The sequence below is a fragment of the Rutilus rutilus genome (genome assembly GCF_951802725.1).
Source record: "Rutilus rutilus genome assembly, chromosome: 8".
In the NCBI taxonomy this organism is placed as follows: domain Eukaryota; kingdom Metazoa; phylum Chordata; class Actinopteri; order Cypriniformes; family Leuciscidae; genus Rutilus; species Rutilus rutilus.
Window position 1 is genome coordinate 30,080,812 of NC_140222.1, and position 21,466 is coordinate 30,102,277.

Here is a 21,466-nt window from a genome sequence, read left to right on the forward strand (position 1 = left end):
CTCTGTAGAAAACGCCACAAAGCACTGTAAAAAGAAACAGTGAGCACTGGGTGCTCATTATGTTCACTTACCAGTAATGTCGACATGTTTTCTATGGTCTCTCAATCAGACAAAAATGGAGGGCGAGTGCATATTTTATGATGTCACTGTAGATGCAAAATAAACAAATAATATCAGAAGGATATATAGCGATGTTGTAAATAAATAAACTAATTTTAAAGCATGTCCATAGAATTGTTTGCAGGCAATTGATTCATTAGCGTCCCAATGTTTAGAGCTGTTGCCCAAATTCATTTTCACAATATACTGGTTCATGACAGGGAACTATGCTTCCCAGCAATTAATATTTTGTATGTCATTAGTAAAGGCCCCATGACATAAATTGTGTGTTAAAAGAGACATCCAAAGTGTGTACCATTGGGGTACTCCAAGAACAAGTTTGGGAAACAGTGATCTAAATCAGTGTTTCTCAACTCCAGTCATCAGTACTCATCTCCCAGGATGTTTTAGATGTCTCCCTAGTCTCAACACTAAGACGCTGTAGTTGAATCAGGTGTTTTAAATAAGGAGACCTCTAAAATGCTCTGGTAGGTGGGTCCCCAGGACAGGAGTTGAGAAACACTGATCTCAGGGTATGTTTAAACAACACCATTTTCAACTGAAAACTTTTTATGTGTTTGGCCGTTCATTTACATAACAATGGCGTTTTAGGGGCCTGAAAACGTTTTGAAAAATGACTTTTCCCTTTGCATGTAAACAACAAAAACGTGAATTTGTGAAAACGGTGAGGTCATGCGCATGATTATTGCATGTTCACGCATGTGTATTACATGTTTACGGGGTGTTTCTTGACAAAGTGACATCTCTAACTACTGGCCTACCATGCTAAATACAGCCTTTTTAGTCATTTTCGCAGATCCGTGTGAACAGGAGTAAACTTCTGCTACCATCCTGTTGGCAAAGAGGAGTTCTTTAAAGAGTTGCCCTTACCCATTGGCACAAGTCATTTAGCACCATCACACTACATTTTGGTATTTTTTGGTGGATTTAATTACATTGGGCAATCAGGACAACTGGATTTGCAAGATATGGTGGGAATGGAAGGTGTCTACACCACATTGCAGAGATCATGCTGGCTGATCTGGAGATCATTCCTTACCCTTTCACACTAGGCAAAGTTAAGGTTTCTCACTGAATGAGTTGACCACCTGATCCAGTCTGAACGGTGCCACATATGGCATGATATGGCCAGACGGTCTGGCTGGAACACTGGGAGAGGTCTTGGGGAGATGCCCTACTGTTTTGTGGGGCTATTTACAGCCCTGTCCAAAGGAATCTGGCCCTGTGACTGTCAGTCAGATGTGGTGAGCTTTTTCAGGAGCACTGGTGCAACCACAGGGAAGCCGGTTGTCCATCTGACCACTTTGGTAAGGCTTCAGCCCCAAGGCTGAATGACATTGTCTCTGTTGCATGACCAGACGGGCAGCTCGGCTACAGCTTGATTCAACACACACACAAACACTGCCAACAACAGCGCTATGGACCACACACCCACGCGCACTGAGAGGGACAGCCCAGATGCTGAAACTGATTTTCTAGCCATCACTCGGCTGACATCCGTTCCTCTCAGCCAACGCGTATCATCCTCTGCCTGGCCTGGGCGCTTGAATGGCGGGGAGCGGCAGTGGTCCGTGGTGTGACTGAGGGTGCAAGGGTTTGCCCCCAGTCCCCATGAGCTGGAAAGGATGGACCTGGACTAGTTATACATTTGGATGCTGGACCAGGCATACTGTCCCTTTGCCTCTAGAAAAGTGGCAGTGCATGGACTCTGCTGTAGCATATGCTGTGGCTGAAGGTCAGGTGACGGACTCCAAAGCTCTGCAGATGCAGGAATTGTAGCCCCCACAGCAGCTTGGGTGGGTTTCAATTCAGAGGGAATTATCGGTGAGAGAGCTTAGTGTGATTGAAGCCAGAACCCAGGTATGTCTGACCTTAACAACCTGCAGATGAAACAAAGGTAAATTTGAGATGCGGAAAACGACAATATGAAAAATATGTTTAAAACAGGCTGAAAGATTCTTGCAATAAACCACTGATTTTACATAAAGTCTCTAACCTTCGGCCGACTTGTACATGCACAATTAACTGACAGAGGAAATAAACAGATCTCACCAGATGCTCAGGTTCGATACCAAAGGAATCTCCTGGATGGAGATGCTGCTCAAGCATAACCAGTTTCCTCTATTTCCAAGGAAGTCCCTTGAGGTTTTAGACTCATTTTCCCTTTCCTCACTCTCATGTTTTCTTGTTCAGTTGTTATGATTCCCACACCTGATCCCAGCACATGACAAGACTAGCGAGCGCATGGCTTGTGAGTTGTTTGCTAAAGCAAGTTTTCATGAAATCTGTCTATGCTCTGAGGGACTGAGCATTGTGTAGCGTTTGCATCTCAGTCACCAAATACTGAGAAACAGAGAAAGGAGGGACAGAAAGGGAAAAAGAGAACGACAACACTATGCGATCTCTGAAGTCATATGATGCAGAAGAATAAGGCAGACTTGAAAGTTGGCCTATTTCATGGTCAGGCACTAGGACTGGGAAGGGTCTTGAATGGCAATGCATCTACTTTAATGTGACAGACAAGTCCCTAGGCAAAACAAGCAGACCCGTGGCAGGCAGGCCCAGGTACTTGATGAGTGTGACACCTTTGCTATTCCACTGGAAATGTTGTTGCCGTACGCTCCGCTGCCTCATCTTAGGTTTTACCCAAATAAATTTGCCTCTCATCCGGACTGACGATGCCACAAGCCCCTCGCCTGCCTGTCCTCCCTGGAACTGTTGAGATCATGAATCTCCTTGTCGACGTTCACAGGGCCTTGCTCCTGATAAATGTGCACCCGCCTTGGGACCCTCCCGCCGCCTGGTATCGTGCCCTGCGCCAGTCGGCAAAGCTGGGACAGAGCTCTGCCACATACACATTCCCGCATTCAGAGACCATTTCCTTGTTCCTGCCCTGCGATGCTGTGTGACAGGTTGGATGGCCAGTGCCTGGGGCAAAATCTTACTCGGCTTTGCATATCTACAGACAAAGTGTCATGTCAACACAACGACTGCACATGATTATAAATAAAGAAATATCTAATAATAATTATGTGATCTGTGTACTTGCAGTGTTTGTTCTGAAATCACAGTTTTAGTGGATTAAAAAAGAATCAATCTCAGTTAGCCACAGGGACATATGATTCAGACAGGGAGATATGAAGATGCATAATAATGCTCCTGGTCACCACACTAACAACTAAAATACTTATATGTATTTTTCTAGTTTTTTTTGTATCTATATGAATAATAACTTAATTATTATATCCAATTAAACAATACTTTATGGTGAAAAACACACACAAAAACCATAGGGTCTATGGAAAAATAAAGGACCTTTAGTGGGCACTCACAGGGCCTTGACATCAACCCTGTGTATATAGTGTATGTAAATTGTAAATGCTACCAAAAAAAGAAAAAAAGATCTATTGAAGCTAAATTATTTGTTGCATAAAACATGAAACAAGTAAAGGAGAACTAAAGAAGTCATTTTAATTTGTTTAAATTACATATAACTCTAATCAAATATACGTCTGTGAACTCTTGTGTATAATTTCTTTATAATTTCCTATATATTTTTTATGAGAAATGAAGTCTTTGATGGTATTTAACGTCAACACACATTTATAAGAGGACTTTATTCTCCATTGTGTTTTCTTGGTTGAACATTTGCAGGGAGGAAGTACGTAGTCAGAATTGACAGATGTCAAAATTATGATTGCCTGTAACCATATGAATATTCATGACCACAGAAAATTCCCGCTTGTGAAATTCATCTGACAGAGGAGCACACCAACTCCTGTAAGTCAAATCACAGTGGATAGATGTGATTCAAACCATTTCCTGGAGTGTGGGTTGCACATCTGGTGTAGCGTATTTCATCATTTAAAACTGTGTAAGACGAATGTGCATTAAAAGAAGTCCAAATTCAATACAGGAGCACACAAAATGAGCTGTTCAGCCCATCTTAACATTTACTGCTATACATAAAACAAAGAGTTGAAGGTTTTCTTTTTAGCAGGATCCTCCACATTAATTTGCCCGTATGGACACTGTCGGAAAAAAAACAAGAAGTTTAGAGTTAACAAATGGTACTGTAAAGTTAAAAAAGAATTAATATCATGTGGACAGTTTGCTTTTTATTATGTATTGTGGGTTACTGACAGAATGGATTTCTCCTGTCTCAGCATCATGTAATCCATAAAAAATCAACTAAATTTCACTCTAAATAAAAAATACTTACTATAAAATTAATACAATACTGACTGACATTTTCTTTCAGTCCTCTTGTAAAGATACACGAGAAAAATATGAAGCTTACATGTCTACAGGCAGTCCCACAGCATCTTCCTCTTTTCCTATGGGCAAACTCAGTGAACACATTGTAGCCGGTTATAGGGTCAATGTATGTTCTTTTCTGATTCTGTGAACAGATGCAATTTGCAGATGATCATCTGTTTGTATTTGAGAAGATTGTTTATAAGGATCAATGTTCCGTAAAGAACATATTTCAGGGTAAAATATAAAACTACTAAAATTATTATAATAAATAAACTTTATTCTAATAAAGTTTTCATCCACTTTACTTCCTAGAAATTTAACAAGTCATTAATGAAAATACAGCAGAAACACAATGCAAACGTGTTTCTTAAGCATCATTTCTGACTCTTCCTCAGAGAGCGTTGGCTTCATCTATGACATCCTTCGACGCCAAAAGGGCCCGAGGCGCTTTTTGTGGCATGCCATTTCAGATGCCATCCTTTGGCTCCATAGTGAAGCTGACACTGTCTGTGCATCCTCCAACTCTACGGGTCTTCCATAACTTTCTCTCGGCCATCAAACTACATAGTTCCTGACAGCCAAAAGGAACATTCAAAAATGACCCAGTCTTCCACACACTTAAGTAGCCTTACTAGTCTGCAAGTTAGAGGTCTAGCGTGTTCTTTTTAGTTTCCCAAGAATGTAAAAATATCCTTAAAATTGCAAAATGTAGAATCTTCAATGGTAGGAATGCGTAGTTGCTAATACTGAACCATCTATGTTGGTTAGGTTCCCTCACATAGGTCACTGGCTCAGGTTTGTGTATCTACACGAGTCTCTTTAAATGTGACACCAAGTGCAGTTTATATAAGCGTTTGATTTTGCTCTTACCTTGCATGCGTCCAGATGGAGTTTATGAATGAACATGTCGTCATCTGAAAGCGTGCTCGTTTCATGTGACGCGGTTGTGTTTTTATCGTGAGAATTCGAATTTGATTCGCTCCCGCGTGCACTGCAATATGAACGCGGCGTTCTCTTATTGCACACCACATTTAACATTATTATATTCGTTCGACTGCGTTTAAAACTTGTTAATCTTAAAAGTATACATGAACCGAGCAGCCGCATAACTCGTGATATAACAAGGGAAACTAAAATGTCCTGTTACGACGTTGCTTGCAGACAAATGCAAACTTCTGACAGTACCTAGAGACAGTTCTCACAACAACCACTGCCTACAGGACAAAATGTTGTTGTGGTTCAAAGAACTATATTCACACTCTGCTCTGCTGCCAATAAATGTTAAAAACCACCAAACAAAACACCGCTGTGTTCTTCCTCATTGTGCTTTTCATGTTCTGAAACAGTGGCTATCACAAGATGCATTTAAGCGCCCCCTCTGTTGGACAGTAGAACTACAGCAGGGGAAAGTGTGTGTTGCCATACTTTTAACTCCAATACAGTGAGTATTTCAGGTTTAAACAAAAAACGTTTTTATTATTAAGTACATTTATGTGAAGACAGCTACATTAAAGACTGTCGAAAATTTCTGTGGTTATCAAGGTGAAAAAATACAGTTCACGACGACACAGCATGCCCCTTTATAGGTTTTCTCAATTAAATCTTAATATTATAGTTTTTTTAAAACTAAATTCAACGCTGATTAGTTCAAACAATCATGAAATCGAAAAAAATTCTTTAAAAAGCAAATGTAAAAGGTAAAATAGCCTACAAAATCTGGTCTCCATACAGTTGTTTTGGCCAACACATTTTGTAATTAGCAATTTTATAAATAAAATTCATTTTATAAATTATTATATAGTATATAATTATATAGTATTATTATATAAATTAATTAATTATAAATATTACAATTAAATTCATGACATTATATATATATGTGTGACATTTAACACATGACAACGTGCCCCAATAAAAATGAGATCCGTTTCACTGGCTTGACATTTATGAAGAACTTCCTTGTTCTAAGAACAGTTCAGGCATTTATAGTTCATCAGCCATCATTAAATAATTGACTTTTGCCTGTTTAACTGCATATTAACCTACTATAACAGGCTTGCACATTCAATTCCTTCGTATAGAATACAGTAAAGTGTGCTTATTCATCTTACTGGGGCAGAGGATAAACAACGGAAAAGAGTAAAAAAAGGAGTAACTACAACCACAAACAGATCAGCAGAGATAACAGTAGTGACAGGCCAGTGACATGTTTAGTAGCAGAGTCCCCTTCATTAACCACTACAATCACCACAATTTCCCCCCCACAGGAAACAAGCAAATACAAATTCATGTCCTTGAATTGCAACAGGTTTAAATTACTAGGCGTTGACCCACAAGAAACACAAACTATTTTTTTTTTAAACAAGTGGGTGGTGTGAATTTATACTTCCTTTGCTTTAGCCAACCACTAGAACTTGAGTGTTTAACTTATAAACAGGTCCTGTTTTTTACAAGCCTATTTTTAAACATTACAGATGTTCACATTCCTCTTCAGAAACATTTAAGGATGTAATAATATAAAGAAGATATTTGCAAACCATACATACATGCATAGTATGCAAGCTAGCATCAGTAGACATGCCTATGCATGCAAAAAAACAAAAACAAAAAAAAATGCTCTGAAGGATGCAATTAAAGGGACAGTTCACAAAAAAAGACATTTACTCATCCTCATGTTGTTCCAAACCTTAATGATTTTCTATCTTCTGTGGAACACAAAAACAGATATTAAATAAGGTAGGCTAACTACAGTATTAAGGACTGACAGGCTCAGTCACCATTGAAAGTGAATGGAGACTGGTGCTGTCATCTCAGTTTGTATTCCACAGCAAAAAGAAACTCATGCAGGTTTGAAACAACAAGAGGGCGAATAAATAAAAAAGTGTTAATTTCTTGGAATCACAATCCTACTGAAATACACACACACGCGCGCACGCGCGCATACTCGCGTGACCCAGGTGCTTCCTGGTGCTTCACTGCAGGATCACAGCCTGGGGAACCGAAACGGTCAGCAGCGCGTCTAGGAAGCGTCAGCGGGGAGCCCGCGCGCCGACAGATAGAGGAATGCAGCAGTTTCCGCGACCGTCCGTCAGGTAGCCGCGGATCCAGAAGGTTCGCAGGCAGCGCGCGTGACTCGGAGTGCGCTACGGTGTTTTATTTTCCCGCCGTCGGCGCGAGCTGCTGCTGACGCGATGCTTTAGCCATGGACAGCAGGATAAAGTAAGTCCACATTTATTTAACTTACACATTCCTCTGATTTGGCGCGGCACGCGTTATCAGTCTCCGTAAATAAAAGTATCTCATACGGTCAAAATGAAGATAGCTGCTATTGTAAATCGGTTAGTTAGCTCATTTGGCTAATGAGAGGAGATGACAGGTCCAGCTGACCGGTTAGCTGTTTACCTCAGACGTGCTAACTAGCCTAGCCGCATTCCTCTATAGACATTTAAACTTGACAGCTGCAAATATTTCATTCAGCTGGAATTAGACGACGTTAACATCTCGTTCTATTAGCATCTATAGATTTATACTGTAATTATTATTACTATATTGCGAATTCACAAGAGAAAACGTTAATAACGTTACATACTTTAGTCTCTAATGACATGTCTTGCTTTTAAAGGGATAACATTGGTTTACTCAAATTTAACATTAAATCGTGTATAACTTTGTATTCAGTGGAACACAAGCAGATGTTAGGATGTTGTAATATGCAAAATCAGCGCATGGAGATTGAGACTGTCATTTTCCTGTCATCGACAGAAGAATGAAAGTTACATTGGTTTGGAAAGAGTAAATAATATCAAAATGTTAGTTTATAAGTGAACTTAACTTAACTCACTAACTTAAGTTAAGTTGTTAAGTTGTGAATTGGGCTTGTTTTTCCTCTTTCAGCGAGAATCCTGCGAGAACATTTGATTTGGCACTTCAGGTTGCATGTCCATCATCTGAAAATGAAGGTGAGCCTTCATTTCAAATTTTTTATATTTTGCATATGCAAGTGTGTTTTAAACAGACCTGTGCCTTTTTTGTCTCCAAAACACACACGTATTTACATTAGAAAGACTTTGTTGAACCTCTATTTTAAATTACTTTTTGGTATTTTCCTTGCTGTCAGCATACTTGAAATGGCATGAAAGGGATCCATGTTTACTCAGGCTTATAATGTAGCACTGCTCATATTTCATGGCTTTAAAGTGATAATGTTTGGCATCATGATAGTTTGTCCAAATGAAGTTTGATTATAATTTTGTCTTAGTTGTAGTTTTTGTGTCAGTGATGACATATACAATCTTTTCTGTTTTTGTACATCGGAAAATGTGGCAACTGTGGGGCTGTTTACGCGACACCATTTTCAGCTAAAAATGGAAAACATTTTATGCGTTTTGGCCATTCTTTCACACGACAATGGCGTTTTGAGGGCGTAGTGTTACTTTACAAAGTGATACCGCCAACTACTGGCCTGGCATGAATACTACAGCGTTTTTAATCGTTTTCGCAGATCCGTGTGAATGGGGGAACGTTTTGACAATGTTGTCGTCTGTACACGAAACGTTTTTGTGTGTTTTTAGCACATCGTGTAAATGTATCCTGAGACAAAAATAAAAGTGCTGAAATTAAACCAGCTATTTTACTTCATTTTCTGAAAATTTGTACAAACAAAATTGAACAAAAAAGGCTAATATCCAAATTTAACCAAAGTCTTACTAAGCTTATCATCAATCATGATAAATCTATCTAACTTTGTACCATCTAAAAGCCTTTCTTGTAAAGTTTTGACAAAATTAGGCTAAGTGTTTAGTGTCTGGGGATTCACAGGAAGTAGCCTAAGTTATTGCTGTAGATTCTCTGGGTGGTCAGATTCACTTCTGATGGGCTTGCTTGTGTGCATTTCCATTTTAAATCAGCACGCACTTGGTTTGTATTTGCTTTGAGCTATTTAGAAAAACCTTGCAGATGCATTTTGGTGTAAGAAGAATTAGGTTAATGTGCTGTGATATCGATCTTGGTTTGTGAATCTGTCTGTATGCTTTGAGCTCTGCAAGGTTGAACAGAAACCACGCATCTTTAACGGACCAGGTAACGACTGCTGTGCTGTGCTCGTGCTGTGAAGTGAGACCATTATGAACCTTTTTTTTAGCAACAGAAAGAAACATTTCAATGTGAGGTAAACGGATATGAAAAATTGCTTGTTATATGCTCAGCATATCTTTATACCACCAATTTTTGTTCCTATCCTGAAACTATCATTACTCTTTTTGCTTGACATTGAAGGGGTGAGGAGCAGGTGGTTCACAGAGGCAGCTGTTGCTCTGACCGAAAATGGAAAATATTCCCGGTCCAGCCGCTGACGTGAAAGTTGAAATAAGCTATAATAACCCACTTCCCTCATCATCATATGTCTGTGTTCGTCTCATTTCCTGACCCCGACTCTCAGAACTGCAGCTTCATTCCAAGAGGCTTTAAGGCCAAACAGAAGTTCGTCAAGGACAGGAAACAATTCAAGCCTGGGATAACATACACACGGCGTCAGCCGCATACGATATCTTGTCACAAATTTAATGTTGTGGTTTACAAAATAAAGAATATTTTCCCATTTCCAGTTAAAGCATGTGATTGACTGCTCAGTTCTTGAGTTTCATGCTTTTCGTTCTGTTCAAACACGGTGGACCTGCGGGATAGCGCCTGAAACATATTTCTGTTGCCAAATGGGGTGATTCTAGAGCATTTGTGGTAATATGAGGCATTCAAGGGGATTCATTGAATCTCATCAGACATTCTGCCTCTCTACTCACCTCATGTGTCATTTTGTCTAATTTGATATTCGATCGGCCCAAATACAGGTCAGTTTCCCTTGAGGAAAAATGAAGTCAGACAAAATCAAGCGAACCTTCAAGTACATTGCATTTAGTTTCTATCCAAAGTGAGTTACATTGCATTTAAGGTGTGGATTTCTTGGGAATCCAACCCATGATCTTGTGGTCTTGCTTTACTTTGAGTTACAGGAACTACTGGCGAGATGTTTGTTTGTGCTCAGTTTGTGTTGAGTTTATTACTAGATACCAGATTAGAGGAAACCACCCTTTGCTTTTGTGTCATCTTTCGTTTCCCTCTTTATCCACACAAGTTTATACTCTTGAGTGCATTTTCTAGTAGTGATGCATCTTAGTTTCAGAACATGTCACGTTATCCTGCTACTTTTTGTAGTGAGTTGTTTCAAATGCTTGAAAATAATTTGTCAGCCATATAATTTTTGTTGGTGGTGTTTTATTAGCTTCACACTGTTAGCGTGTACAGTTTCGCTTTTTAAAGTTCAATTTCCTTTTAAGGACCGGTACTACAACAGTACACTGAACCTCTGCATTGCGTCTTGCTCTTGAGCGGTGTGTCTGAAGATGGTGTGTCAAGTTTAAATATACTTTGAATCGTGTTTCTAATTCTGTTTTAGTATTTTGCACATCGTGTGTTTTTTAAAAGAAGAAGTATCTTACACTAAGTTTTGCGGCGGTAAGTCTCTAATGCTCACACTTTATTTGATCAAAATACAGTAAAAACAGTAATATTGTGAAATATTATTACAATTTAAAAATGTAAATGTTATTCATTCATTTCAGTATCATTACTCCAGTCTTCAGTGTCACATGGTCCATCAGAAATCATTCTGATTTGCTGCTTAAAAATATTTATTATTATTATCAATGTTGAATTATCAACAGTCGTGCAGCTTCATATTTTTGTAGAAACAATGTTGTTGTTTTTCAGGATTTTTGATGAATAGAAAGTTTACCAGAACAGCATTTATTTGAAATAGAATCTTTTTATAACATTATGAATGTCTTTTACTAGGCCATTACTTTTGATCAATTTAATGGTTCCTTGCTAAATAATAAATAAAACATTGTCAATTAATCTCACTGCCCCCAAACTTATGAAAGGTAGTGTATGTGAAAACCACTAATGCCGAGGTCAGACTACACAATATCAGCCCGATTTTGGCACAATTCGTTTGACGTAGGGTGTCGATTCGTAAACGACAATGGGTGTCGGGACGAAGAATCGATCATTCTATCTCGTATACTGTGTCATAGTGAATCACAACCAACGCTGCTTCTGCAATGCTTCATGACATCCCGACAGAATGACTAGCATGTTACATTTTTGTTCGTTATTTCACGACTTCACGGTTCGGCCACATCTATGATGTTGACCAATAGGAGCACAGAAGCTCTTCCGTACACAGCTTTCAAACATGCCAAACCGAAAGAGAGATGATTTTATTAGTGCTGTTAGGTGGAATTATGCAATGGAGGAAAGGTTCATGGAGTTATGGCAAAGTTTATGAAGTTTTCTTGAGGAACGACCACGACAGAGTGAAAAAAGATAAATGCTGGCGAACGATGCCGCTTACTGGAATTAGCATTAAGCTAACACGTTGCTTCGGTAGCCATTGTTTGTTTACGCTCTTGTTTCGGGACGTCAGTCGCTAGTTCCGCCTTCTCGATGACATCACACATGGCGTTAAAGACGGCAAACGATGATTGGTTGGAAAGCAACCAACCTTGTCCACGGCATGACAAGAATTTAGGAGTCAAAACCGCATAATCTTGACACAGTGACTATCATAACTGAGAAAAGATATTGTGTAGTCTGGCATTGGACACTCAGAACAGCCTAATTATGCAGAGCTTCTTTAAGCTCACACTACACAACTTTTGGCTGGATTTTGCTGTCCAAGGTCTGCGACAAAACCCCTGGATCGTGGCCAAATCGGTGCTCGATGCGGTCGCCAATGCTTGTTAAAGTATGAGCAGGCCAGGGACGTGATCTGAGTCTCGAGCAGTCACAGGCTCTGCAATATCTAAAAAACCTTTTCGATATTACCGCCACATGATCTTGTAGTTTGTGCAATGCAGTGACAAGGTGGAACTAATCCAGCCATTCACAGTGCAGATGGTATAAATGGAATTTATGTGAGAGAAAATGTTTTCGCTGTAGGTCAGGACTGCCTCTTGAACAAATGTACTGTAGCTTAGTCTCGTCAGCTCGTCGTCGTTAACTATGACAAGACGAAGACACATGACAAGACACCTTTGTTGTGTACAGTCCTGTAGTGTGAGCTTGCCCTGTGAGTCAACTCACCAAAGTCGAATTTGAAAATATGTAGCTTTGCTCATCTCTGAGATAGATAAAATAGGTTACATTCAGAAACAAATGGTTTTAAATGTAATGCCATTGTTTTCTTCTCCAGCATGGGTCTGGGGTTGACAGGCCCAGAGACTGCAGAGTAGGTGACTTATTTTAGCTAACATTAGAAGATGAATACTTTGCCAGATTGGATTAAGCATGACTGCCATGCTTGTGCTTGGCACTAGTGAGCCGCATTGATGTTTTTCATGCCCTGTGCCAAAGCCAGCAGATGATGCTGACTGTGCCAAGGCAGTAGGTGGAGACAGATGCTACCTGTCTTGCCTCTTCTTTTCTTCCAGATTGCACCCAATAATAAAGCAATAAAAATAATAGACCTGAAATTTACAACTACACTTGTGCTGCAATTAGCAAAGTGATTTTCCAGCGATGACCAACAGCTTTATTTCTCTTTCGCACAGGCCACTTTTTCAATGGTGTTAAGGACCAGTTTGACTAGGTGGTAGACATAGTGCTATAAAGTTATGTATTTTTCTGTAGAAAATGTGAGTGGTCCTTGCTTGTGCAGAAGTCATCTCTAGATGATGCGGGGTGGGGGGGCCAAATTTAAAGAGTCTATCCTTGGTCTGTAAATATGGGATTCTTAAATTTATGTTACATCACTTACAAAAAGTTATGGTATGGTCACATTTACTGTTGTTCAGCATATTTTTGTGGGTGAAATCCAGTCATTTTAATAGGAATATATGTGATCTAAAATTTTGCACATGGGCTACCCTCTACAGAATTTGCAACGGGTTCAAGTTGACAAACAGAAAGCTACTTGGTTTGAAAGTGACTTCTGTGTGAGCTGTGCTTCATGCATATTAGTGCTGCACGATTAATCATATTGCAATCACAATCGCGATGTCAAGCCTACGCGATTATATGACGCAAAATGCTGCGATTTTATATTAAATAAACAAATTAGCGCTGTTAACGCAATTAACGCAGCATCTGTTCATTTTTGGCATCCTTTGGCTAGTGTTACATGATCCCGCTCTTATTCATGTAAATGCTTTTAAACCATTCATGCGCGATAAGACAAAAAAGAACGCGCTGCCTGTGACACACAGAAAGACTCGCGCTAATATTGTGCGTGCGCACAAAACAGCATGCCAGAATACAGTTCTCTTTTGAGCTTGAACGAACAATAACACACTCAATTATGCCAAAATGTCTTTTTGTCGAGTATCTTCATAACATGAGAGTAGTCTTATGATGAACGTGAAGAGTTGTGACTCATGAGAGAATGAGGCGTGTGAGATCCGCGTCTCTGACAGCAGCGGCTGGTCTTAAAGGGACAGTACACAGTAGCCACTAATTATATCTGTCGCTAAAGTTAATCAAAGAACAAAGGGAACAGAGAAAAACACTCACTGCTCTTGACTAAATAACTTTTTTCTTTAGGCAGATTATCGCTAATCTGTGTGTGCATTTATTTTCCTTGAGAACCAAGCAAGTTGACTCATGAAACCATTTGTTTATTATATCGCATATCGCAATCGCAATATTGACCTCAATTATCGCAATATAACATTTTCCCCAAATCGTGCAGCCCTAATGCATACCTGTAACTACACTACAAGATTTGGCTATTTCTGCCAAAATGTGACTGATAATGATGTTTACTGTAGCAAACACCTCTAATTGTAAGGTAATAATAAGGTGCCAAAACGAAACTGCAGCAATTTTGACTTTTCCTTTAGAGATCAAGTTACATTTGCGGACTACAAGATTAACCAGTTTGACTTTTTCATGCGAAGTTTGAGTCATCTAACTAAATATTTTTAAAATGTACCTGCAGTTGTACCTTTACCTTTTTAAATGTGTCCTAGCACGTTTATTCTCCTGCCTCAAATTTCAAATTGCAGCTTTTGACAGGTCTGTGAGCCAAGGGTCTTTTTTTGCCATTTGACCCCCACCTTGTTAAATAATCTGATTGGCGCTCAGCTGTGTCTAGGGTTCAGCGCCAGCTAACACTTTGTTGGGGCTCCGCTGTCAGACTAACAATGCCGCTGTGCCTAAGATGGTGTTGATTGGTCATTACTCATAACGGCTACAGGGGTAGTTTGCGCATGATTTTCTTTTCCTTTATAGTCATGCAGATTCAATTCGGTTTGATCTGCCCTCATTATACTTGTGCAACTTCATCAAGTCTCCCCGGATCCCCTTTGCCAGCATCACCCGAAAAATACAGCTTAATGATGGAAAAAAGCTTTAGTTTGAAGCCACGGAATAAGTTATCCCACACACCCCTGCTTAGAACTGAATTCAGATTGACCTCCAGTTCTGCAAGTTATGGATTTTCACTTCATGAAACTCTCTGTGCTTTTTTTTCTTTCCTTGCCGCGCTGAAGAGTCTCGTTAGTTGTGAACAGTCTGAAGCCGTTCCACTGGGGCTGTGAATATATGAATTTATGATTACGATGGAAGTTTTGCCAAATTCACCAGCGCTGGATGGTTCTGCAGTCACCTGTTCCTAAACTCCTACGTGTTGCCGCAAAAGTGGCGCACACTTCGAGAACCTTCTCAGATACGTTTTTTTGATTTCAAATGATTTTGATTGACACACAAGTAGTTCTGGGTTTGCTTTAGCTTCTTTACTATAGTTGGATGACAAGTAGTTCTGGTTTTGCTTTAGCTTCTTTGCTATAGTTGGATGGCAAGGCCGGTAATGTAGTGTCCGGTGCTGGCGAGTGAAGATCAGCAGATGTGACGGGAACAGTCAGGCCCTGCAGGAGTCGGCCTGTTTCTTCTCAGGTGGTTTGACCCCACACACACCCTCCCTCTTAGGCTACACGGGACGTGTTCTGCTGTGTGAGGACCGATGTTTTTGCGTGTCCACGGCAGCAGGACGAATCTGCTGATCGGTGTAATCTGAGAGGCAGTTACCGCAGGGCTCGTCACTGCTCTCCAGACTTCCTCATTTAAGTGCACCGTTGCAAGTCAGTCTGGAAGAACATAGGAAGACTTCTTGGCAGGTCTATTTTTGGAGCTGTGTAATGACATCGAAAGTGAGGATGTGGTAAATAATTAATCCCACTGATTTAGATTATTGTGTCGTGTCATTTCAAACACTTGAGTCTGAACTTAGAGAGAAAGTTTGTCTTCACTTTAACAAATGCTTATAAGGCCAGCTCTGAACAAAGACACATTAAAAGTCGCACAGGTTCTTGTGTAGCTTCGAACCAAATGTCTGTATTATCATACTCGTTATTGCACGTGATCTGAAAACGTTATCCATATAAAACCGTAATTTACAGACAAAAAGTATTATGAAAACATTTATTATGATTTGTAATGATGCTGTCAGATCCAAAACACCTTAAAGGTGCATTGCGCAAGTCTCTGAGTTTTTGCAGAACTATGCCCCCTTCTGGCGACATGCGAAACTGCAGCCAGAGTTGTGCACGCGGTTACGTTGGGGTTTGGGATGAACTAGAAGCCGGTCTCTTTGAATCCATCTTCTACTTTTGCAAAAGTCGCTTGAGTTGTCTTCGCTGATGCGGATAATGGCGGCGAATACACAAACCTGCCAGAGATAGCCAGGTGAGCGTGAACGCGCATGACGTCAAGCCCAGTCGATTCCGACCCGAATCCCTCTTATTTATTTTACTGTACAGGATTATAGAGGCAATCGCAGTGATCATAGAAGGGCTCATTCAGCCCATCAGGCAATTGTTTAAGCATGTATGGGTTAGAAAAACGGGTATTTTTAACATGAAATGTTGCGCAATAAACCTTTAATCTTTCAACCAAAGTTTCTATGCGAACTATTACACTGTGCCTCGTTTACAAGAACAAATGCTCAGAACAAACATATTCCTCCGATGCAATCCGGGATGCCATTAAAATAAACTCGCCACTTGTTTCCGACGCTGGGATCCTTCTGAAGTCTGTACAGCCTACAGAGATGCAAATGAGCTGTTTAAACGGGACACGTCAAAGCAAACGCTCTTTTCTCTTGTCGACAGACTCAAGCACGTGGAGCATGTCTATGGTACAGACCTCACATGACCGCTTTAAACATTTAGTTACATTTTTCTTCTTTTTTTTTCTTCTTTTTTTTTTTAAATAAAGATTGATTTTTTTTCACTAAAAACTCTTACTTTTGTAGGTGAACAGTTTAATGATTATCCTCAAAGATATCGGAAAAGTTTCCCGGTAACCTTAAGAGCAGGCTAGACTTGCTACATTAGCTCGGATCTCATTTTTCATACATTACAATATAGGCCCATCTAGGCTAAAAATGTTCATGTGCAGAGTGACTTGTGGCAATTTTTTGAGTTTTGTGTCACAGTGCTGGCCTCTTTTTGGGCTCCAGCCCACTTTTCATCACTGAATGTAGGTCAGTCCCCACTGCTTGTCTTTGTGAAGGCTTTGCTGTGCTATTTGTCATTGAATATCATGTGACTCATCCATGAGGTCTTTGTTGTCACACATGGAACCGTGTTCTCTCACTCGATTGGTTCTCGTCTCCTTCTCTGATTCAGAGAGTGTCATATGGAATTAGCATACAGTACTGTCATTAGTGAAGTATGTGAGCACGCCTCTCTCGTCTCCCCCACTCCAAGTCATGGCACTCTCAAACCATTCAGTTTTTCCTGTGAAAAATGCTTATTAAATCCTACACTACCGTTCAAAAGTTTGGGGTCGGTACAATTTAAAAACAATTTTTTTTTGAAAGAAGTATCTTATCCTCGCATCAAAGCTTTTTGAATCATTTATTGAATCAAAAATACAGTAAAGCATTAATATTGTGAAAAATTATTACAATTTAAAGTACCTGTTTTATTTTCTTTACATTTATTTGAAATGGAAATATTTTGTAATATTATAAATGTTTTAATGATCAGTTTTTGCATCTTTGCTAAATAAAAGTATAAAAAAAAAATAAAAAAAAAACTGACCTTAAACTTTTGTGTATATCACACCAATTTGTGACTAATGTTGTAAGTGGACCTCACAGAAATTTTTTTTTAAATTTCATACATTTTCAAAACATTTACGTGTAACAAATCTCATTCTTACCACACTTACTCACATTTGCATGCTGAATAGTTTTTTCTTTCATATATTTAAGTCTATAGCCTCCCTTACATGCAAAGACACATGTTGATTCTCCTGCTCTGGTGAATGTGTTTTACTACATATTGTCATATGAACAGTCAGTAATAATCCAGATTTAAGTGCCATGAATCATACTGTAAATACACATAATTTAAGTCAATTTCAACTCAACTATAAGTAGGTTTAGTGAGTGAGTCAGATGTTTCATTAATCCATTCATTCAGTGGAGAATTCATCATCACTGATTGACTGAATGACTGATTCAAGCTAGTAATTTAGAATGATTCATTAAAAGAATCGCTCATGGGAGTCATTTGCTTATGAATCTGACAAATTGAGAATTGTTGTCTTGCCTTTTCTTGGTATCAGGATTTCTCTGGATCGGAGTTCAGAAGAACTGGCATGTTTCTGTGTTTTTAGTCTTTATCCCAGAGGTGATTACTGATTGCCTGAAGGCATGGGTGCTGTAAAAGTGTATGATGCGTATAAAAGCACCTTCTCTGTCCAGTGTCTAATTGTCATATGCTTTAATAGATAATTGAGTTTTTCCTGCAAGCTAGCCCATTTTTAGATGCGTGTATGTGTTATGTGTGAGGCAGATGGTGCGAGCATATGGTTTGCAACTTGTGATTACCTGCTGCAGCCCCTTTCCAGCTTTTCTCCTCGCGCACCCAAACCGGAGTCGCGGCTGCCCCCCTTTAAGAGGTAAAGACATTTTAATGTCCATGAGATGTAGCCTAGCTTGAGATAAGGCAGTTTGATGACTGATGTGATTAGCGAGCCTGGCAATACCTCCAGAACAGCCTCCCTCCTGTCGTCTGTACTGTGCATATAAATTACCCTTGAGTCAGGAGTTAAGGTGTGATTTGCGAGGCAGATTGTTTGAATGTTGTTTATTCTCTTTGTGGTACGCTGGCTTTCTTTCCCGACAATGCATGCTAGCTATGAGCCCAACCAAATGGTATGCAAAAAAAAAAAAACATGAAGACAGTTGATAAACATTCTCGCAATTGGACATGTATTGTGACAGACTGCGCTAATATACAGTGATATGCCGGGACTGTCACATAGCCGACATCCATATGCTGCTCCACTCAATCATGAAGCTGTGAAATTGGGTTGCACCCCAACTAGCTTCAAGATTTTTTTTTTCCCTCTCTCTCCTTCTCTCTGCTGTTTCCTAGCTGTTTTCTGAAATCTATAAGTGTATGTAAAATATGCAAATGAATCCACACAGACGTTTGACAAATTGTCACACATTGAGATAAAACACGGGAATAATCAGCGTTTGATGTTTGTTGGAGAGCCCATTCCCATATTGTTGCCTGAATTAGTGTATTACACCACGCCAGTTACTCAAATGTATCAAATTCACCTTTATTTTGTAGTTGTTGATTAGTATTGTTATCTTTCAGAAGGCCTGTCACTATTATTTAAGATTAATTAAACCTAATTACATATGCCTATTCAAATTTGATGCTGTACAAATGCCACAAAATCACTAATTCCATGTTTTCATGTATGACTTATAAATGCAACATGCTTCAGGTTCACTTTGACATTAGCGTGATTGCGTTTTTGGACGTCACAGGTGATTATTAAAAGCTAATGACACATTATGACACAGAGGAGGTAGGAGTTAATGGCATTTCTCCAAATTTGGAACGAGGAGCATTTGGTGAAAAATGTTGTCAACAACAAAAAGACGCAATGCTTGAGGGTTTAACCGAACCATCTTAAAATGTCATAAGAAATTGGGACAGAAATATAGGCTGATTTTTTTAAAATAAATAAATATATATATATATATATATATATATATATACTGCTTATTGACAGCAAGGCAGTTGTTGTGGATATGCTTAGGAATGGGCTATACGGTTTAGAGATGTAGAATATGGTCATGCAGAATAAGGCATTAATATGTGTTTTATAAGTACTAATAAACAGCCGATATGCTAGTAATATAAATACGTGTACCTGATCAAATTTGTTAGCATATCGCTGCAAACTCATGCAGGTCCTTGTTAACTAGGCTACCTCAACTTGTAATCGTGACAGATGCACGCTTAGCTTCCACGGTACATGTGAACTATTGGGTTTCTCTTTTCACAGGCAGCAAATGATCAGTGTGATACTTTAAGAAGCATATCATTGCAGTAAAGTATATCCTTTTTTAAGGCTCTTGCCAGCTAAAGTGGCATGAAATGTAATGCTATTTGTGGCTTGCAAAAAAAAAAAAGAGTGAGGGGGGAAAAAAACATTTTACAACGACTGAGTGTTTTCTTTCTATTCAAGCTTAAAAGATGCCTGCTAATCTGCTTACCCTTTTAATTGTGAGATCTGGGGGCAGAGCTGCTCGAAGCTAGAATAAAGTTACTGATCCAGAAGTAAACTGATGACCACAGTTATTCCTTGCTTTTGGCTTCCAAACACTGCCCTCCCTCCCCTTTCCACTCCCCTTCATTCTGGAGGGGAAGAAAAAAGCTCCTTGTACCAACAAAAGATTTTTTTTTTTTGCCATATGTTCGGTTGACATCTTCATCAGGTTCACAGCGGGTTACCTTAGTTAACGTTCACTCCACTGCTTGATGGGATTTTCTACCAGTTTCTTGAGTAGCTGGCTCAAAGTCTAGACGAGCCTCCAAAGACAACCAGGACCCTTCCAGCATGCCTGGCACAATGGTATTATTGTGGACGTCGAGGAGCTGGTGCTTCCTCTTTACACAGACCTGTTCGGGCACAAAGACAATGGCTTTGTTCTGGGGCATGGAGTGGGTTAATCCAGACCTCTACATACTGTGAAATAAATCTTTTATAGATGAGCGAAAAAAGGAACGGAAGAAGAAAAGGTTTTGCCAAGGAGGTTGCGAGTTCAGCATTTTAACCTTTGGCCAAGAATAAGACATGAGGAGGAGGAGGCATGGAGGGAGGGTACAAAGAGGAAAGGCAGACAGGCAACACGTAGTCCTTCATCTCTGGATGAAAACAGAAACCACTGGTTTTTCAATGGGTTTGCACGCATTGGTCTGGTTCAGAAGAGAATTAACTGTAAATGTATTGGATCCTTTTTACAACATGCAGCTGTTGCTGTGAGTTAATCCAATGTGTTAAAGGTGACAGCTCACCCAAAAATAAAAAGTTTGTCATTTACTCACCCTTATGGCGTACCAAAGTTGTAGACATTTAGTCTGTCCAATGTTGTTGTCTTGGACCCCATTGGTTTGCATTGTATTGTCTAAACATTCTTCACAATACTTTGTTTTGTGCAGAAGAAATACAGGTTTGGAATGACATGAGTGTAAGTAAATGATGACAGAATATTCATTCCTGGATGGACTATCCCTTTAAGACTGCATAAGTGGACAATGAGATTTACAGCCTTGGTTTGCATTGGTGCTAATATTGACGTCATACAATCATCACATTAACAAGCAATTTGCCTCTCCACACTGAAAACACAAATGTTTTGATATCCAGCACATTAACTGCCAATCAGATGTTTAATATTCAGTCATGTGGACAAAATGTCCTGTTGCTCGTCTTGTAGCTTTTGTCTACTTTGCCAGGGTGCTGAAATTTGTCATCTGATTGTTCTGTCCTAACCAGGCGTCTTCCAGCGATAAGTCATTTTTCTGTCCACACTTCAAGCACAAATATGTGCTACAATAAGAGCCATATTTGATGTGATAATCAGTTATATGGAGTGTTTTGGACGCCACTGACGCTCACTGGCTAGGACAGCCTCCATTGCCCTGCGGGCTCCACAGTTTGGTCTCTACTTTGATAATACTTCGTACTATGATAATGACACCTCATATATTCACGG

At 39.6% G+C, this 21,466-nt stretch overlaps 1 protein-coding gene across 3 annotated transcripts in view; it reads left to right on the forward strand.

The window, feature by feature from the left end:
- Positions 1–7,320: 7,320 nt before the first annotated feature.
- The window catches only part of dennd1b (DENN/MADD domain containing 1B), an 89,981-nt gene continuing 75,835 nt past the window's right edge, over positions 7,321–21,466 (forward strand). For all 3 annotated transcript variants that reach the window (XM_084415983.1, XM_084415981.1, XM_084415982.1), the window contains exons 1-2: positions 7,321–7,599; positions 8,275–8,339. In XM_084415983.1, coding sequence (XP_084272109.1) covers positions 7,583–7,599; positions 8,275–8,339 — 82 coding nt within the window. In that variant the 5' untranslated portion in view covers positions 7,321–7,582. The remainder of the gene's footprint in view (positions 7,600–8,274; positions 8,340–21,466) is intronic.